The 17,911-nt window shown below is 37.2% G+C and overlaps 2 protein-coding genes across 3 annotated transcripts in view; both read right to left on the reverse strand.

Annotated features, from left to right (window-relative positions):
• The window catches only part of usp36 (ubiquitin specific peptidase 36), a 13,402-nt gene extending 7,947 nt beyond the window's left edge, over nt 1–5,455 (reverse strand). For both annotated transcript variants that reach the window (XM_024272450.2, XM_024272451.2), the window contains exons 1-3: nt 5,298–5,455; nt 1,348–1,613; nt 1,034–1,255 (exon numbers count right to left, since the gene is read on the reverse strand). In XM_024272450.2, the coding sequence (XP_024128218.1) occupies nt 1,034–1,255; nt 1,348–1,600 (475 nt within the window). In that variant the 5' untranslated portion in view covers nt 1,601–1,613; nt 5,298–5,455. The remainder of the gene's footprint in view (nt 1–1,033; nt 1,256–1,347; nt 1,614–5,297) is intronic.
• An 826-nt stretch (nt 5,456–6,281) lies between these two features.
• On the reverse strand, nt 6,282–10,923 carry timp2b (TIMP metallopeptidase inhibitor 2b). Its single transcript, XM_024271583.2, has 5 exons — nt 10,527–10,923; nt 7,704–7,804; nt 7,515–7,623; nt 7,307–7,431; nt 6,282–7,229 (listed from the first exon to the last, which is right to left on the reverse strand). Exons 1-5 carry the CDS (start codon nt 10,654–10,656, stop codon nt 7,032–7,034), a joined length of 663 nt encoding a protein of 220 aa, XP_024127351.1. The 5' UTR covers nt 10,657–10,923; the 3' UTR covers nt 6,282–7,031.
• Between the last annotated feature and the right edge of the window lie 6,988 nt (nt 10,924–17,911).

Below are 17,911 nucleotides of genomic sequence, written 5' to 3' on the forward strand. Positions count from 1 at the left end.
GAAATCGACCAGAACTCACCGTTTTTAGCTTTAGACCTTTTTTCCGTTTGAGATACCGTAACTGCTTACATGATCAGCTGATTCACAGAGAAAAACGGCATTTCGCCGGCTTTTTCTCTTGTTAATATTGACTTGAAAAAAATAAAACGATTAACGTTCTCCGTCCCATTTGAAGTTCCTTACACTAAACTGCTATGACAGTAACCGTTAATTCCCATTTAAAAGCTTAAAGGCTGGTAGTTTTTAAAATGTCTTATTTGAAAGGGTTTCATAAAGTTTAGAAATGTATGCAAAAGGGTAAAGTTGCTTAAATTCTGCTTCAGGCTAGAGATTCTGGCGGCATCTTGCATGTGACCAGAAACCTCTCGAACCAACCGCTAAAGAACAACTGGTTGTTAGTGGGAAAATAATGAATTTATAAGCATATATGTCACTCCTGAGTATAACACATCCCTGGAAAAAAACTGGCTTATACTCTGGTAAATACGGTACATTCATTGGGTAAACAGCTTCAGATTTATGGTAGTCCACAGAATGTAAACACAGCAGCTAAAACTTAATAGCAGTAAATGAACACAGTTAAATAACTAGCTTCCCTGACTTACATCAACAGACTGGCATAATAAAACGATGATGCAGGGGTAGAGCGGTCGACCTCTGAACAGGACACTCTACATTGCTCCTGGTGGTCATCAGGGAGTGAATATGTGACCATAAAGCGCTTTAGGCCTTCGAGAAAGGTAGTAAAGTATTATATAACTCCTGGTTCATTTTTATCTGCCAACTTTCTTGGCGAAATGAGGCTCAAGTTTAAATAAATATGCTTTGTAAAAACTTCCACTCAAAAAGTTAGTCAAAAATGTGGCACAAAATGAAACAAGACACCAAAATCTACAGATCACACCTATTTTCAGGTACGTTTATCTAACCTCACCTGGCAGACCATCCTGTGACCTCCAGCGACCCCACAAACACGTTTTAGGCCTTTCTGTCACACTAATGCGAGTAAATGACATGGAGAGCCAGTACTCACAGGTGCGACTGTGCTCCTTGGAGAGTAAGTAGTTGGCGAGTGGCGGCGTGTAGGTGAGACACTGCACAGTGGAGTTGAGGAAGCAGGTGTTTCCGAGGTTGTGAAGGCCAGCTCCCACCCTGTACACGCGCTCCCACTTCAGAGTCAGCTTGTTCGCTGGAAACAGCATCTTCTGCGGCGCGGGGATGCCGTCGCTCTGGTTCCCGACCACATTCTCCGAGACTAAAGAGGCGGGGCAACAAAAGGTCAGCACTCACTGCTTCTACTAGGGGGGAAAAAAAGTGTACAAAACTGTTCAACTTTCCCGGACTTACCTTGCCTCTTTATCTGAGCGGGCTCGGAAACCTTCTGCCCCGTGGCGCCCTCAGTTCTGGGATTCAGGATCACATACTTGTTCTTGAGGCTGTCCAGCTGATAGGAGAAGCCCTTGCTGGCGGGCTCAAACTCGATTTTCTGCAGGAGGACCTTTTTGGCTGAAGATGCCAGCAGTTTGTTGAGGTCTCCATCCTCACCGGAGTCCTTTCGGCCGGGTTTCAAAGCCTCTTTGAGTTTATCCACTATCGGCATCGCTGGAACATCACTGAAGAGAAAGTGAGACAGGTAAGACTCAACACTACAACTGAACTACAAGGGAAAAACAGCAGCACTGACACCTTGGATCAATCAGTGCAATCTACAATAGAGGTAGATATTTAGATATATTTTTGGCATTTAAACATTAACTTTTTTTACTGGAACTTGATTATATAAACCTGCAATTTTGAGTTAACTAGACTGTTTTGTTCTTTGTTTTATAAAAAATATATTACTTGATTCAGCTTTTTTTGTATCTTTAGTGTTGAACTGATCCTGATGTTTCTCTCAGAACTAGTGCTGGGCGATATGACGATACATTTCCATTGGGCCATTTCTCTTCTATCGTTTTTGTGCAAAAATGTGTTTTCCTACCAAGAAATTTGGTAAAATTCAGTTAAACAATTGAGAGAATAATCGAAAATATACTTAATTGTGATGTATTGATATATATCGTTATTGTGATGTAAAATAATTTATATTGTGATATGCATTTTTTTTCTATATCGTTCAGCACTACTCAGAAATAGCTCAATTTTACATCAAAGTTCCCCTGATCCCGGGCTGTGGACTGGTAGCGGCTCATGGAACAGTTGGTACCGGGCCGCTGAGAAAATGAAATTAAATTAAATAAAAAAAAAAAAAAATCACGACATACATTTTTTCTGTTTTTATTTATAGTTTGATTCTTGAAGGAAGTCTGAAGGAAGTACAGTCCAGTCCGTGAACATTTTGTTTGACATTAACCCATTCTGTGGTCTGAAAAAGGTCGGGGACCCCTCCTCTACAAACGTATTGACAAAAATGATACCACCATACACCACTAGGGGGAGCTGTTCAGAATCCTATTAGAGGACAAACATAAAAGCTTTGAATAACTTCTAATTTACAATAATTACGATTCACTATACAGATTTTTCCTTCCAGCTCTATGTTTTTATCATTAAAGCAACACAAGATTATAAATTTAACTAAAATAATCTAAAGGTCATAAACCCCGAACTGATACGATCATCCTCCCAAACAAATTTGACATTTCCACATATTTGTCTGTCTCACGTTTAAGTTTAGCTTCATTTTATTGACATTCAAAGCTTGACTTCTCTTCAGCGTTTGCCTCATCAAACATCCTCTGATGCTGCAGCACAAACAATAAGGAGCGTTTCTGCGAGGCCAGCTGGGCTCCAACAGCCGTCGCCACATATCACAAGTCAAAAGGATGAGCACTGGAGTGGAGAAGATCTCAGCAAACCGCCTCAACCATGCCACTGGTTTTTATTACACTCATATTTTCATTTAGATGCTAATAAATCACCAATTTTCTGGCATTTGTAGCCAGTTTTTTTCTGTTTTCCCCACAAACTGAACGCAGTGATTACTTTTCACTCAATGTTCCCTTTCAGGAAAATAAGATTTATCAATGACGCAAAACCTTGTGGGAAGTGGAAACGCTGCATCGGGCTGATTTTTAGCAGCTCCCCAAGAAATGTGTTCGTCAGAGAAGGCAGTGACGTCACAAAGAGGGATGAAGCATGTATTGTATGCACAAGGGCACGCTGACCTTCTCATGCTGCTGATACTGATACAACTAAGAACAAAGCCCACAGAGACACACAGCCATCTGGAGGGATGCAACTGCTGCACGAGGAGCAAACACGCAGCTTTACATGCTGCTTAACTGAACCTCAGGAACACACACTGAAATCAAGACAATCTGCACATTTTTACCCCGAAATTTGGCAAAAATACTCAAAATTCAGCACTAAGTGTTAGATCTATGGATCGCTGTTTGTGTTAAGGTTAAACGCTTTTATCTACACTTAATGTCTTAATTACATCTAACTCAATTTTCCATTTTCCTTAAAACCAATTACCCATAAAGCTCTGATTGCAGACTTGAGGAACAATGTGTAGAAAATCTTTTTCTGTGCTCAAAAAATCTTCACAAGGCGGTGTCTTACCTGCCAGCTAACGGATCCACAAAAAATGACAAGCACCAGTGAACTGTCCCTTGAACCAAAAATGTCAAAATAACTAAACCATTGCAAAAAAAAAAGAGAAAAGATGTATATATTTTTAACACTATTTACTTTATTCAGGCCTATGTTTGGAGGGAGAACTATTACAAGTTCAGAACCAAAAAATCTTAACATTGAATGCATTCTACAGGCAAAAAGGTGATTTTTTTTTGACAAAATAAAGTCATTTAAACTAAATATTCCTTTAACGTTTGACCATAAGGGAAAAAAAAAACATTTTATGCACTTTGAGCCAAAAAGAAAAAAAAAAATTCTCCAATTTATGGACACTTTATGATAATCAATAAGCTTCTGGAGAAAAGTTGCACTAAATTTGCACAAAAAGGTCAATCAATTCTGCTGGTTTATTTTGTTTTCTTTAACAAAAGATAAATCAAGAAGTAATTTCTATTTTTATATGATTAAAAACTTTATGTCACAATTTTTTGTATTCATTTTTCTGTCAGTTTTTTCGTTTGTATTTTAATGTCAATGATTTTACCACAAACTTTCCCATTTTTAGAACAGCAAAATAACATCCCAAAACTTTTCAATTTCATCTATTTCTCAGGGACAGAGCACATTAAAAGCATCACTGACTGTAATAAACTAGAATTAGCCCAGCAGCTATTTATCAAGTGTTGTCCTTGGACAGATGTTAAAACAGTACACCTAAAAAGATGAAAACACCAATAATAATAAAAAAAAATTTAATGGAAATAGTTCTAAGACAATCAATTAAAGTGCCTATTGATGAAATGCACAAATTACAAAAACTTAAAATTTATATACAAGACACAATAGCAATTTTCTATCAAATATAACAAAATATCTAAGATAAAGTGAGAAGATGATTCAGAAAAATGTGATGCAAACATCAAAACAAAACTAATAAGCTAAAATAATAATATATTGTGAATTAAAATGTGTAAAAATGTAATAACTACACTAAATGTTACAAACAGATGGCAATGTTATAAAGATGCTTATGGACATTTTGGGAGAGATATTATGGCATTGGATTTTTTAATATTACTCAAGAATTATTATAATTTATTTATATATATTTTTTTAAAAAAAGGTAAAACTTTTAAATACGTAGCTGTCAATAATAATCATACATTAGATTATTATGTTAATGAAGTCCGGTCTTCATTAGCATCATTTTAATAATCCTGCTACTATTATATAAATGTTAACTCATGTGGTTAGTGCAGTATTCTATATTTTGTTATTTTTATTTCACAAATCGCTTTACACGCTCTAGGTTGATGAGGTGAGCTCAGTACAGTACAGCCATTTACATGCTAAATGCTAACGCAAATGCTAGCAGTTGTCAACATCTGGGGCTCAAAAGTTAAGCGGGAATGAAGTAAACGAGCAAATACACCGGAAATGTACATTATTTTGTTGTAATCCGTTGGGGTGTCTCGATATAAACTAGTGTCTATGAACCTAATGCAACAGAAGTGACAAACTAGCCTGCGAATCAGTGAGTGAGCTAGCTTAGCGTGGCGACTCTTCCAGCCAGAGCTTGCAATGTGGGTTAGCATCATAGCCCAGGTAGCTAACACATTCCTCGACTAACATTCCCCTCATTCAACCACGACGACACTGCTCTAAACACGCAGAGCCCGCACGCCTTGCGTGAACGGATGCGTTTGTTTACTCACCTGTGATTCAACCACCTAAAAATTAAAAATACCAATAAAGAGGTCCGATTTTTCAGCTGGGTCTAGCGGATCTGGTATTTTCGCCCATGCTGCATTATGAGAGGGCGGGGTCAACTTTGACAGACAGGAAGTGTGGACCAATCACGGCTCCGGTCACGTTGAAAGGGAAGCGCCAGGCCAATAGACGCAGATGATGACGTTGAAGTGTTGGCAGAGAACCACACGTGATTTCCAGTCTTCGCTGTTTATCATTTGATAAATTCGCCACAAGTATTAGAAGCATGTATTCCTGTTGTCAAAGATTTTAAGAGTACCTTCTTCAGCTAAAGGACACACTCTTTAAAATCCTCGTACTATTTCAGTCTTGTTTTCCTATTTTTTTTAACCGACAAATCTCTAAATAGGAGCACATTTTGAAATTCCATTTGACATTTCATAATTAGATTCCACATTCCCTAGCACTGTATAACTGGATACAAGTTAATCTGTATGGTCAACCCCCCCAGAGTCTTGTTTTATAAACTGTGTTCTGTGCACATGGACTGCCTCGTGGACATGTGAGTGTTATTCGGCTTTGTCTCCACTAGATGGCAGCAGTTGACATATAGTTTTCATGTTGTGTTTTTCCTGGTTCTTATTAATTTTCCATTATGAACCCCTTGTGAAATTTGGTGTTTTGATTAAGGGAGAAGCAGTTTTATTTGCATGACACCTAAAAAATAAAAGAGGCAATTTATAGAACTTTACAGCAATGCAAAATGCAACATCATAACAACAATAAAACCTGTAGTAAAGTAATACATTCTGGATAAAAATTAGCTTTTTTTAAGTCATGTAAAACCTTTCATTATTAATAGTAATTTTAACATGAAACACAAACCTCCACCTAAGCATCACTGCTCTAAATAAAGTTTTTCTTCAACTGACTATTAGTTTTCCTTCCAAGTGTATTGAGGGTGACAGAAAGTAGACAAAACATCAAAACAGAGTTTCGCATTTATTTGTAAAATGTACAAAAATCTTCCAGATGCATGCAAAAAAAAGTATTATAAGTTCTACATGAGAACAACACACCATCCTAAAATATATTTTTTTTCCTCACAGAATATTTGCATGACAATAATTTCAGTGTCTCTGCAAGAACAATTATTGCTTACAACTTTTGTCACTATATTAACAGACAAGACTTCCAGTTATCAAATGTATATATATTTTTCCAACACTGTTAGACTAATAAAAAATTAAATAATGGCACTTTAAAATAATTAGAAATATCTTGAAACAGAAAAAGAGTTGAGGGGTTTCGTTTTTAGCATTTTTATTATTAAAAATGACATTTGCTATCAAAGTGCATTTTTATTTATCAAAGATGACCAAACTGGAAACATTTTTAATGGAAGAATTTACAAAATCTGAGCAATCGTAGCTTGTATCTTAAAATTGCTTTTCAGAAAACACATTTTTTAACTGAAGTTGATGAAATGCACTTGAATTAAGGGGAAATAATAATAATTTATTTCAGCTGGGCAGGTGTTTCCTATGGTACATGGGTGGCAAATGATGAATACATAGATTATTAGAAACATAAGAAACACAGTCATCAAATTTTCTCTGCATTGGAGAATTTCTCCCAAAAACAAAACAAAAAAAAAAAACAGCATCCATCTTTTTTATATTTGTTTGAAAAGTTGTAACTGAACTGCATACATCCTCAGATTTCAAACATAGAAAGAGTTAAGGATCTTCAATGTCCAGGAATTCTTTTCTGGGCGGTGTGCTGCCCCTGTACCAGGCACAGGAGTCATCGTTCCTTTTGATGCAAGCATAGTGTTTGGTTTGTTCTCCCTTGACCGTCTTCTCGATCACCCAGTCGGTCCACAGGCATTCTGTGGGGCTGCTGAGCACGCAGGGAATGGAAGTGCAGTGGGTGATCTATAGAGAAAAAAAATAATGTATATATTAGAGCAAATTGTCTCCAAATTCTAGGTCAAAACGTGAATTCTTCTTACCTTGCAGTCACAGCTCGACTCGTAGCGCTGGATCAAGTTCTTCTTTTGGGTGGCAGTCAAAGCCTCCCACTCATCAATGAAGTCACACAGGGTGACGTGCATCGTCCCATCAGTCTCCAGTTTCCCTATCATAAGGGAAAAGTACCAAATCAGAAACGAAATGACATAAAAACCTCAAAAAGGGACTCCGATTATGAGAAATGCATACCTGTGATCAGATACTCCTTCTTCCCGTTGGTGTCCATGGACACCCCGCACAATGCAGAGGAGGGAGCGGTGTAGATGGCGTCGATGTCATGACTGGGGCCTTTAAACATCTGGTTATTCAAACATGAAAGCGCGTTAACATTGGATTCAATCAAACAAATTAATAATTTAAATCATTTTGATTTCACACCTTAATCTGTTTAATGTCATACTTGATCCGTTTGATGGTGTTTCCGTAGACGTCATTGCCAGCGTCGACCTCCTGCCGTCCGACCAATTTTGCTCTGATAACTTACAAAAAAAAAAAAACAGAAAAATCATCTTTATGTCACAGAGTTCTGTTATTTGCCCACATTGAACATGGTTTAGTAAGCCACAACACACTGAACGTGTGAGACTTTCAGATAATCAGAGTGAAGGAATGCGTGCTGCCTATTCCTCAGCCGACACAGGAAGAAGCCAGTCAGCAATCTTTGAAAAGCTGAACTAGAACTCTCTCCTCTGCCTGGAGGCGTCTTTCTGCAGCCCTAACTTTGTCTGGATAGACATGCTGACATGAAAACTTCTATGAGCCACTTCCTTTTTTTTCTCCCCCTCCTTTTCTTCTTTTTTTTTTTCCAGTTGAATTCTGAAGAGTCAGCTTTAAGATCCAGGAGGGGAAACAAAACTGCAAGTAGGAAAAAGTCATTCCAGATGAAAATAAAGCCTGAGCAGTGAGAGGAAAAATTTGTTTCACAAATATCCCTCAAGAGTCCTTATAAGTACAGTGTACGGGACGAAGCAAATGCTAAGAATTATCAACACAAACAACATGATACTATCGGAAAAAAGTTTAGCATAGAGTTAACGTCATCCAGATGTTTATGCATCTCTCTCAAGCTTCAGTCGCTGCATCTGCAGATTATCTTTAGCTATAAAATGTCAAATTTCTTAACAAAAATGCTTAAACTTTAAAGCAATTTTTATACAAAGCTAGAAATCCTGTGTCCTGCTTTGAGAACTTAAAGTGAGGTTTGCTGGCAGAACATAACTGTATCTGCAAATAATATTCAGTGAAGGATGAGTCAGAAGACTTGCATTACTGTGATGGACGTGCCAGAAGGATAATCTACACCGGCCACGAATGTTTGGCTTTGGAATCCTTCACTTATTCGGATACGCAGCGAGGTGCCGTGAAACTCTTAACGTTGTTTGGCAGAGAGATTAGAGATAATCTCCATTTGCTTGAGAGTGCAGAACAGATCGCTTGCAGAGTAAAGTAGGGCATGTGAAAGTAACGGAACAAAAGTACCAAACTAAAGAGGGGTCAAGACACAAAAGGAGGGAAGTTTTTGATTAAAAAATGCATTTCTTGTTTGAGAAAAACATCAATTAAAAGCACAAACTTAGAAACATTCATGCTTTTGGTTTACGCCCAGTCGGTTGACAGGAACAGGCTGACAAAGCCCCTTCTACACACCAAGTTTCACTAAACTGCAAAGTAAAAGAGCCATTTGATTTTCCAGTCACTCGAGCTATAAAACAATATTTTGCATCAAATTCTGTGGTCATGTTAGGGCTTAAAAAGCAAACGCATGTCATTTAACTTCAGAGAAAAAGAAAAAAAAAAAAGTATTTTTATCTATATTTTTCAGGTCTGGTTTTAATGTTGAATGCTGATTGAAAACACGCTCAGAGCATCTTCTCAGTTTGGAACAAAGTTTTTCTTTTTAAAAATAAAAAAGTGTGAAACTGCAAGTATTGTTAGTGCTAACCAGCTGCTTTACCCATATCAGTTTACTTCTGCACAAAAATCATTGCTTAAGTTGAAGAGCATCAACCTTACTTTTCTCAATTCTTCCATTGCAAAACAACCTTGTGACAAGATGTTTGAGCAGGACAGAAATGAGTCATGGCAACTGTCTGCCAGTAAAGTAAAAATAATCTGATTTTTGGTAGATTCACATTTTCTAAAACACAATTTCTTTTCCTAATGAAAAAGAAAACATTCAACAAAAGTGTCATTTCCATTCCTGCGTCTATCCATGGTGCTGAAGAAGGAGCAGAGGTGACAGGGTCACGGACGAGGTCGACCTTAAGGTCACCGAACAAATGAATCAGTCAGGAAGCTCAGAAGACGGCAGGTGCTGTAGTCAGACCTGACTCACTGACTCACTATACATCCAGAGGTGATTTTAACACGATACAGGTATGCCTCACAAAATGACAAACGTAGTGACTCATTAAGTAAACAAATAAACCCTCTTAAAAAAAAAAAAAAAAAAGTTTAAATGTTTTTACAGTCAAAACATGAATACTGTATCAATGATGCATGTTTGGTTTACTGTTTAGCCTTCCAATCTTTTCATTACTTGAAATTAATTGCATTTTAGATTATTTTTTTCTGTTACAAACGGGCCATTAAAACACACAAAAAATACAAAATATAAAAAAAGGATACATCTTCCTAAGTAAAAAGTTAAGACACATTTATGAAAAACAAAACAGAAACAAAGTGATTTTAGTACTGACTCCAATACCAACCTTGGATTAATAAAATGAAGGGAAAAAAACAATTGAGATTACATTTAGAGTTAAAAAAAGCACAAAAAGGCATTTACAGTCAACATCTTATTTCTTTGAGAAAACATCTTAATTTTTAAGCCCATTTTAAATGGTGACCTTATTTGGAAGGAAGACACTTTTACTCATGTGGGTTGAGAAGATTTGAGGATGTGGTTTGTACCCACCAAAAAAAAAAAAAATCTGTTGCTACATTCATGCAACAGCCCTCCTGGAAAATGCATTTCACAAAAATGGCTGCATCTAAAAAAAATAAAAATAAAAAAGCAATGCAACAACAACAACAAAAAACTTTGTGCTTTTTTCAATTAAATTAATGGTGGTGGCCACTAATTTAATAAAATATGCATTAATGTAATACTCTTTACTACAAAGCATGCATCATTTTCATAAAAACTAAACAGAAAAAATGAGGTTCTGACGGAGAAAGAGTGACAGGATTTCCACATACCGACATCCGAGTTGCAGAAAGCCTGCTGAGGATGCGCAGGGGAGCAGCTGCACGCTTCTGCAATCTCCTCCGCCCGCCAGACCAGCAGCACGGCCAGCGTGACCAAACAGCTGTTCGTCGTCCAGGTCATCTTGGGAGTTCAGCAGATGGTGGAGTGAGAGCTGAGGTGGAGCGGTCTTCTGTTTGTCTCTAAACTGATGCAACTAAAGCAGAAGTATCTCCAGCTTCAAATGCAGACAGGACTCTCCAGACGCAGAAGATCATTCCTGACCAGAACTGCAGACCTCAAAGCTCAACCGCTACTGGGACGGTGCGGGCGCGCTGTTTAAAAGGGGCAGAGAGCCACAAACTCCGCCCCCCTTTGATGACGTCGTCGTCCGTGAGCCCGGAGGTCAGGGGCTCCCAAGCTTTCACATGCAGCAGTAAACTCCGTCAGCCTGTCTGACACACACGTGTTGTTATGAGGAGGTAATTGTTTTTACCGGAACAAGCAGAGGGAGGGGGGCAGTTTCCGCCTCTGGAGACACGCTCCAACATTTTCCCTTTCATTTAGGAACACGTTTTCTTCAATTCACAGGCTGCCTCTGTCAAAAGAGATGCATCAAGTTTTGTGTTAGGAAAACAATGGAAAAAGTTTAAAAGCATATTTTTCTTCTGATTTATTTTACTTTTATTTTTTTTAATTTTTTTTGCTTAAAACAATACTTCAGTAAAATTAAATCGTTTTTTCCTCCTTTAGGATCCATCAAAACTGAAGTCTTTTTTTAAAAATTTCTTGAGGATAAGTTCAAGCTATGTTCACACTCATTCAAGTGGTCTCATTCAACCAAAATTCTATGTAAACGCGTGCGTTTCGGACTTCCACGCTCAAACCTCTATAGCGCTTTTCAGGTTTTTACAACCGTTTTCGAGCTTTATGTACAAAACAAGTGTTGACAGTGAAACCAGTTTGAACTGTGATCAATCAGGGGCTTGGATGTGGTATAGTGACATATGGATGATGTCCCCTTCAGTTTATGGAACCGTTCAAAAATTAATCCTGAAGGAGATATTTATATTGGCGGTTTGTGTCTGTCTAGAATTATATGACACTAAGTCTTTCATATGTCATAATGGGGCTATGAGAGAAAAAGCCTGGAGCACGATTCACAAGATTTACACCACCTTAACATTTTGCAACAATCCTCTTCCTACTTTAGGTGGCGGACATGCGCGAGTATCAGGTAGCGACGGTCTAGTGTGAACGCCATATGCTAAACGCACATCACATGACTGCTGTTAATGACTCACAGTGGGTATGTGTTCAAGAACACACTTCTCATGGTCTCATGAACGTTCATTAAGCCGGTGGTGATCACACTGGGGAAACACTTTACTAGCACTTGTCTAATTAATAGAGGTTCGGCGGGTAATGTAGAAGCAGAGTAAATCCCACAAATCTCGCTCCAGGTTTTTACTTTCACAACTCTATTTCAATATATGAAAGACTTGCTGTAACTCATAGAATTCTGCTCAGGCACAAACTGCATTAGTAATGTCTCTTTCATGATCATGTTTGGAACGGTTGTAGTTCCATGTTTTGATAAAGATGCTTTCCACTCGTCACTACCAAATCTGAGCCCCTCATTGGTCACAGTTCAGTGTTTTCGCAAAATAGTTGTCTAGAAGTTCAACTGGTTGTAGTTCCAGTGTTCAATCAATGAACACCTGTTATCCATGTAGAGCCCGAGTCCGGACTTGAAAACTTGCCAATGATGCGTCAACATGAGAGTTCTGGACGCAGATGCTCAAAATTCAGGTTTATTTATGTTTACGTAAACTTTTTATCGAAATTAGCCGCTTGAAGACAAGCTGACATAGCCGATGTGAACGTACTTTAAGAAGTTAATCATCCAGTTGGCCACACTGGATAATTTTTGCCACACATCCCATTTTTTAAAATATTGTTCTTTCATAAAAATAGTGATTATTAAAAAATAATTTAAAAAAAGGTTTCAAAATGCCCTTTTTTACTTTATTATTTGCACATGAAATAGAAAACTGGCCACATTCAGATTGGTTTTCTCTGTTCTTTTTTTATTTTTAAGAGTTAGGTTGTCAAACTCCAAGTATCAATTATCTTCCCATTTATTCATTTAATTGTACATTAAATGAATAAATGTATGAGATAATGAAATGACCTTCCTTTCAACCTTCCTTACTCTAACTTAACCATCTTTTGCAACAAAGACGCAAGCAAATATCCTACTTTTTAACATTTCTAGAAGATGTGAGGCAATACCATTATTTTTGTGGTTGCAGCTCTGATTTAGGTCTCTTAAGGGGAAAAGTGTATCTTATTCCTGTCACCCTTTGTCTGCAGTGCCCAGAAATGATACTTCTACAGTGAACCAACCATTCTGGGCATCTAAACACTGAGCTAAAACTGGAGCAATGAGGTTGTAGGTTCATCAGCCTTTCCCAAACATTACAAGAGTAGCAGCTTAAAGTGTTTATGTGAAATCACAACATAGCTCATTCTGAGTAACACTCAATTAACACTATCTGTGAGCGTACTGTCACTTTCAGTAAATAGTGAAACAATGAATGAACTTTAAGGGAGAATGTGTAAAAAGAAAAAAGGTCTGCAGTGACGTCATGTGGTCTAAGTTAATGGGGTGGAGATCCCTGCAGCATAAACTACCTCCTTGGAAAAACACTATGATACCATCAGTTTTTGACCAACAATCACGCACAGAAAAATCTAGAATGATGAAAAGTCATGATCTGGGAAGTCATCATCTACGGTGTTAATTCTGACTTAAAGGAGATGAATCGCAGGCTGGGTGTGGGACTTTGTGATAAGTGTTAGTGGCTGATAATGAGGGAAACAGAATGAGGACCACATAGCTGCCTTGCTCCCTGACATCATATTTGGCAACATACTGCCAGTCGTTTGGCTACTACACATTTTTCCACTGTTTTCCATGGTTTAGCAGTTTCCCCTGATATCTTTTCCACTGGCCTCGCTCCAAACGCCTGGGTTAAAACAGGCAAAGAGGAGAGTAAGTAAGAGAAAGTCTTTATCAGTTTAAGCTTTCGAGTAAGAAGTGGTGCCGGTCAGTTGAAGGAAAATTCCCAAATTGTTTGACATTATGTAAGCGGGTATGACTCGCAGTCAAAGTGGAAGTTACCAGAAAGAAAGGGAGACAATAACACAGATGTTGATTTCATGCCAGAGCTCCAGACGCATGAAAGGAAGTGACACATTCCAGATAAAATGGGGAAAATTCTTTCATCCTATTCAAATATTCACCAGAGGCTGAACAGAAACAGCAGATACCTTCTTTTTGGCAAAGCCTGACGCCCCTTGTCCAAACATTTGGCTTCCTTTGCACTGAATCGCTGCCGTGTCCCCGGCTGCTGAGTATATTTCAAATTACCTCACAGCATGATCATTCTGAGCTATTTCCCACATTATTACCCTGCCCTGGAGTAAATTATTATATCAACATTTGGTTTGAATTTGCTGTAAGATGGTGGGATTGTTAGTGAAATGCGCAGTAAGCAGCCCCCCAGGTTATATTACCCTCTAAAATGCCACGAGGGGCTTAAAAATGGCCTCCAGCCTCTAAATTACAGACTTGCAAGGCCAGGAATACTCCAAAGAAAGTGCCCGGTACGATTTACAAAAGAGGACCTCATTGTGGGAACTGGTGGGTGCTGTGGCAGTGACCCACATCCTCTGACTTCTATCCCTGAGCTCAGTTAGCTACACACATTGCACATGGCCTGACCACTCTGAGAGACATCCAAAGGGTAATTCCCATCACTTTACTGGCAACGATGAAGCTATTCTTAAACAATTTGGTTACAAACCTACAGCTGTGACAAGACAAAAAAAATATACTGGTCTTTCTGGTCAATGGAAGAACTTTGATAATGTCCAAGAACTTTCTGATGTAGTTAAAGTTCCACTTTTATATATCTTGATCTACTGTAAAAGTGTTCCTAGTTATCTTCTTCACAATCAAAAAACCTGTCATATTCTAGTTCTGCAGAACATTAGAAATGCACCTTTGAAATGTTTGTGTGTGGGGGGGGGCATGGAGTGAGCCTGCCCTCACTACCCATCATCCCTTTGTTTACACCCTCCAGTAAGCTTACAACCCTTTACAACATTACCAGTGCAACAAAAACGTCGAGCAATATTGCAGCTGTCCAGCTGAACAGTTTTGAACCAGATGGCAGCTTCACTTCACTTGAAACTAATTGATTTTTGTTTGAAAATAAAATGAAAACTACAATTTAACAGCAGATTAAAGTATATAAAGGTCATGAAGTGTTTGAGCTTCCTGTTCAAAAAGTATAGAATAAGGTGGATATCACATAAACCGTTACAGCTACCCACTCCTTTTTTTTAAACTTTGCCTTGACAAGAGTTACATTAAAAATCAAATTCAAGACAAGACAGACAAGTAAATTTCATATCAATTTAAAATAACTTTACACCTACAAAATAATTTTTTAAGACTTTAGAAGAACTAGTAACAAATGTGGATTGGGAAATTTGGGAATCACAATGATTAAGTTTTTCTAAAAAGAGTCATAGTTCAGACAGACCAACTGATTTCAAAATTTAGGGGCAAGATTCAAATGTTTCATGGCTTGTGGTGTGAAATTATTTGTCAAATAAAACGAATGACACATGTACACAGCACAATTCCACATTACCACACTGCTGCTGTGATGAAATAGGTAAAATTTTCCTCCCGATGAACTTGGCATTACTGTGATTGACTCATACCAAACACTCTCTCCTCTCTTTCCCTTCTGACCTCTGCAGTTTGTCCAAAACTGCATAGAAATAATATTATGATCTTTAAATGCTGGTCACGTTATGTGCACTAACCAGTGGGACATTTCTTCGACAAAAGCTTGTGAATCACTGCGTGCTACGTGATACCTTTGCCCAGACATGTTGGTCTATGTGTCAAAGAGTGACTTCTTGTTGTGAGAAGCAAAACAGATATAAAGACAGTCTGGTGTGTGGTGAAAATAGAGTTTCTTGGAAGAGTTTTGTGATTCATGTGGAGGAAATTCTTTTATCTTGTTATTGACTGATAGTGGCGGACACGCTTTCAAATTTTTAGACTCTTGATGTACCTCGTCTGACTCCAAAATACTTCTTCCAGACTGAAGGTGCTTACATGCCGGCTGTGTAGATGCCCATTTAAACGGCCACTTTCAATGAAATTGAATGAATGAAGATTTTATTTGGTTGGTTGTATACATTTAACATTTCACAACCTTTAAATGATAATCTATATCAACCAAAAATGAATGGGCTGAAGCATCATGCTTATCAAAGCCCATCCAAAAAATACAATTACACAGAAACACAATTTAACATCAAGTTGGCAACTATGCCACAAACATAAAAAACTAAATTGTTAACCAAATGCATATTCATATGTACAAGTTCATAGACATATACATACTATATATACATATATTACAGATACATTCATATTTACTCAAACAAAATTCAATTTCACTTGTATTGATACTTTTTTTTTTTTTTACATTTTATGAGTAACCTAATTTTTTAAGAGTATTGACTAATTTAAGATCTATACTTAAAGAATCCCAAAGTTTTGTACCATAAACTCAATTTTACATTTGTTCTTGCCCTGCAGGTTTCAAACATAAAATTACCTCTTAAATTACAATGTTCCTCTTTTCTCTTAAAAATGATTGCACTCTCAAAGGCATTTCCCCAAATTTCACTGCAATACTGGAAGTATGGAAGAATTAAGGTTGAATATAAAACATGCAAGCATTTTATACTTTGTGTTCTTTTAGTTCTATGAATTATACCTATAGGTTTAGATATTTCGTTTTTTTATATATTCAACATGTGGTTTTCAATTGAGCCGGTGGTCAATAATGACTCCAAAGAACTTTGTTTCGTAAACACGTTCCATTTCTATTTAATCAAAATTAAGTTTTAGATTTTCCTTTGTTTTATCTGTACCAAAAAACATAAATTTAGTTTTCCTTTCATTTAAAAATAACTTGTTAGTCTCAAACCAAATTTTTAATTTAATTAACTACCTTTCTATTTCTATAATTAATTGATAAATATCTTGACCTGAACAATATAAATTTGTATCATCTGCAAAAATAACAAGCTCTAATTTTGTTTGATACCTTGACAATATCATTTAAATGAAGTATAAACAATTTTGGTCCCAAAGCAGAGCCTTGGGGAATTCCACGTTATTATCATTTGTTCTGATACTGTGGCATCAATTTCAACATATTGAAGTCTATTCTTTAAATAGTTTTGCAACCAATTCTTAGCCACCCCTCTAATACCGTAGTGCTCGCATATTTGTAACAGAAGTGAATGATTAATTGTGTCAAATGCTTTGCTGAAATCTATAAAAACATCTATGGCGTTCTCTTTTTCTGTCAATAGCTGTTGCAATATTTTCAGTGAAATCCATCACTGCTAAAGATGTTGACCTATTATCCTGAAAGCCATACTGCTATTCATTTAAGATGTTGTGCTTTTCAACAAAACTGTCTATGCAAATGCAGATAGAAGTCCAAAATTCTGCTCTATGTATGTTTACTGAAGCTTTTCATTGAAAGTGGCAGCTTAAAGGCGAATCTACACAGTATGTAAGATGGTGCATAGGTGCTTTCACACTGTACGATTGTGTTGCATTCAAGAACACACTTTTTTGCAGTTTTATGAACATGCATCCGGTCAATGTTTAATGGTTGAAAATATATGATTAAAAATCATCAAAACTGTTCAAGGTATTAAGGAGGAGAAATATGGTTGCTAAGGCTTCCCGATTTCAAAAGTGATGTTAGTTCTTTCTGCAGACCATTGACTATAAAAATAATTCTTATATTCAGTCTATGCTGCAGACACATTAAAGTTTGGGAAAAGAGAGACAATAGTCTCGTGTGCGAGGATTGTTGTTCCAACCATCACTGGGAATAATCTTCCTGGCTGTTTCCTTTTTCTTGCAGTGTCAAAAAGTTGGCTGTGGTCTTTTGACAGGCGGATTTTGTGGTCCACTCAGTGTGTTGAGGTATTGCTGGTCAAACTACTGCCTGAGATTACACAGTTATTGGAATGAATTTGTAATAAAAGTTGAAGAAAATAAGTTATCCACCCTAAAGATCCCAGATACTTACTTCCTGTATCACAAACAACCCAAATATCCTGCATGTGAGTACAGTCATGTACTACGCACTAATCACAAAACACTAAATCGTTCTCATTTCCAATACAATTCATGTTATCGAGCAAAATGGGTCCAGATGCTGTAATAAGAAAAGATGAAAAAGAAAAAAGATTTTTTAGTGTTGCATGTCTCAATTTC

The sequence above is a fragment of the Oryzias melastigma genome, linkage group LG8 (assembly GCF_002922805.2).
Source record: "Oryzias melastigma strain HK-1 linkage group LG8, ASM292280v2, whole genome shotgun sequence".
NCBI lineage: Eukaryota > Metazoa > Chordata > Actinopteri > Beloniformes > Adrianichthyidae > Oryzias > Oryzias melastigma.

What these genes read in the sequence shown, in the direction of transcription:
- timp2b (XM_024271583.2), bottom strand. Translation starts at nt 10,656, where the DNA reads ATGACCTGGACGACGAACAGCTGTTTGGTCACGCTGGCCGTGCTGCTG. An exon ending in TTTCTGCAACTCGGATGTCG is followed by an intron (nt 7,805 to 10,526) that starts GTATGTGGAAAT and finishes TTTTTTTGTAAG; the next exon opens with TTATCAGAGCAAAATTGGTC. An exon ending in AGTCGAGCTGTGACTGCAAG is followed by an intron (nt 7,230 to 7,306) that starts GTAAGAAGAATT and finishes TTTTCTCTATAG; the next exon opens with ATCACCCACTGCACTTCCAT.